At 44.4% G+C, this 2,220-nt stretch overlaps 1 protein-coding gene across 1 annotated transcript; it reads right to left on the reverse strand.

Moving 5' to 3' along the window:
• Positions 1-438: 438 nt before the first annotated feature.
• LOC104952790 (tryptophan 5-hydroxylase 2-like) lies at positions 439-2,216 on the reverse strand (the record flags this gene model as incomplete). Its single annotated transcript, XM_010779693.1, has 3 exons — positions 439-989; positions 1,906-2,039; positions 2,133-2,216. Coding segments are annotated over 3 exons (393 nt in total), but the record flags the coding sequence as incomplete, so codon positions are not given.
• Positions 2,217-2,220: the final 4 nt, after the last annotated feature.

Here is a 2,220-nt window from a genome sequence, read left to right on the forward strand (position 1 = left end):
TATAGTTACAGAGAATCTGACTTCTTAAAGCATCTGTCAAGAGAGACGGAAACAAATGAGGAACATCTGCTGACTTTAACACGGTAAACATTTATCATGGATCAGAAACAGCTTTTTATTTTTTAACCAGCGCCTCACCACCTGGCAGCCCAGACTCGCTGCTTCACCTGACGTATAAAGCTTGAGATGATGTTGTTTCACATCAATAAGGCGTATTACTCTTTACAGCATCGGACCCATTAGACAGCAAATCTTACTTACATTTATGAAACAGGAAGGGAGGTTTTAAACCAATCAGAGCCCAGACATTAACACAGGGCAGGTTTTAAACCAATCAGAGCCCAGGCATGAACACACTTATTTAATTGTTACTTTATTTATTTAAGTATTAATTTATTATTTGCCCCTTTTGTTTGTTTGTTTGTTTGTTTGTTTGTTTGTTTGTTTGTTTGCTCACCATGTAAAGCGGCCTTGGGTCCTTGAAAGGTGCTATACAGATTGAATCACATAAACACAGGTGATGATTTGAACCAATCAGAGCCTTCACATAAACACAGGTGATGATTTGAACCAATCAGAGCCCACACATAAACACAGGTGATGATTTGAACCAATCAGAGCCCACACATGAACACAGGTGATGATTTGAACCAATCAGAGCCCACACATGAACACAGGTGATGATTTGAACCAATCAGAGCCCACACATGAACACAGGTGATTATTTGAACCAATCAGAGCCCACACATGAACACAGGTGATGGTTTGAACCAATCAGAGCCCACACATGAACACAGGTGATGGTTTGAACCAATCAGATGCCCATGTAGGTGTTCATCTTGCCCAGCGCGTCGCAGACGGTGTTCAGGTCGTTGCGCAGGTCCTGCACCACGTCCTCGATGCCGCGCGTGTCTTTCAGCAGGTCGACGCTCTGCGTGTACGGGTTGTAGTACACGGAGAACGGACGCTTTATCGACTTCGCAAACTCCCTGAGAGAGAGGAGACAAGGTGTGACATAAACTTTAAGTCAAATAAACTTTAAGTCAAATAAACTTTAAGTCAAATACAAATAAAATGTCAAATAAAAACAGACCGTTTGGGTGGAGATAAGAGCGGTTGTTATTTAAAGTGTGCGTTTAAATCACTCAGCGTTGACTCTTGGTGTCACACGGAAAACATATCTTCATTTTAACACTCCCAATGATATCTGTCAAAGTTATTCCTCCAGTGTTCGTCAACTTCAATCAATCAAAGTTTATTTAGCTCAAAAAGTGACACAAGTGTCTCAGGGGGCTTCACAGATTACACCGAATACACGCTGTCCTTAGACCCCTGCAGCGTAAAAGGAAACCCCACAGTTAACGGGGAAGAATGGAAGGAACCTGGGGGAGAGCAACAGAGGAGGATGTGTTGTAAATTAAAAAGGTAATACATTTAAAACATAGGTAATCCAAATGCTGGAAAAGATCATGTGTCTTTGGAAGAAGAGGAAGATGGATCCAGGTGGAGGTTCTTCTATGATTGTCCAGCAGTCTTTTCAAAATGAAGTTCTTCACAGGAAAATACTCGCTCAGGTTTAGAGTAAGATCTTGGTTTCACACGGGACAAAGAACAGTCTCCTGGTTAGGGTCTGGTGACTTCCTCCAAACCTCGTTTTTCTCGCTCTGTGTCTCTGGACGTCCTCCTTCACTCCCCTCATTATCATCTCAGCCTCTAGAGGTCACTGCATGTCCAAGACTGACCTTGAGTGGAGCGTCAAAGTCCCGTAATTTGACGAGTAAGGAGATTGCCTGCTACAGGACTTTGAAGACTTCAGAGGACCAGCTACAGCATTGTCTGGCATAAGAAGAACTTCACTTCACGTCGCAGTGTAAAGGCAGTGTAGTAACGCTGTGTGTGTTTCACCTCATCTTCTCCTTGGCCTCCTCGAAGCTCTCGGACACGAAGTAGACGTCTTGGAAGGTGGTGATGAGACACTCCTGTCTGCAGGTCGTCTTCGGGTCGAACATCCTCACACAGGCCGCCCCCGACAGGGCATGCTGGGAAACACACGGAAAACATGTTGTTTCATCCTCAATCCAATATACTATAGTGTGTGTGTGTGTGTGTGTGTGTGTGTGTGTGTGTGTCACCCTCAGCTCTCCTATAGATGACAGCAGCCCGGCTCCGTAGGCTCTCAGTTGCCCGTCCTGTTTGCAGAGTCCAAACTCGATGGTGAAG

Source organism: Notothenia coriiceps, unplaced genomic scaffold (genome assembly GCF_000735185.1).
Source record: "Notothenia coriiceps isolate Sejong01 unplaced genomic scaffold, NC01 NC01_scaffold00020515, whole genome shotgun sequence".
Classification (NCBI taxonomy): domain Eukaryota; kingdom Metazoa; phylum Chordata; class Actinopteri; order Perciformes; family Nototheniidae; genus Notothenia; species Notothenia coriiceps.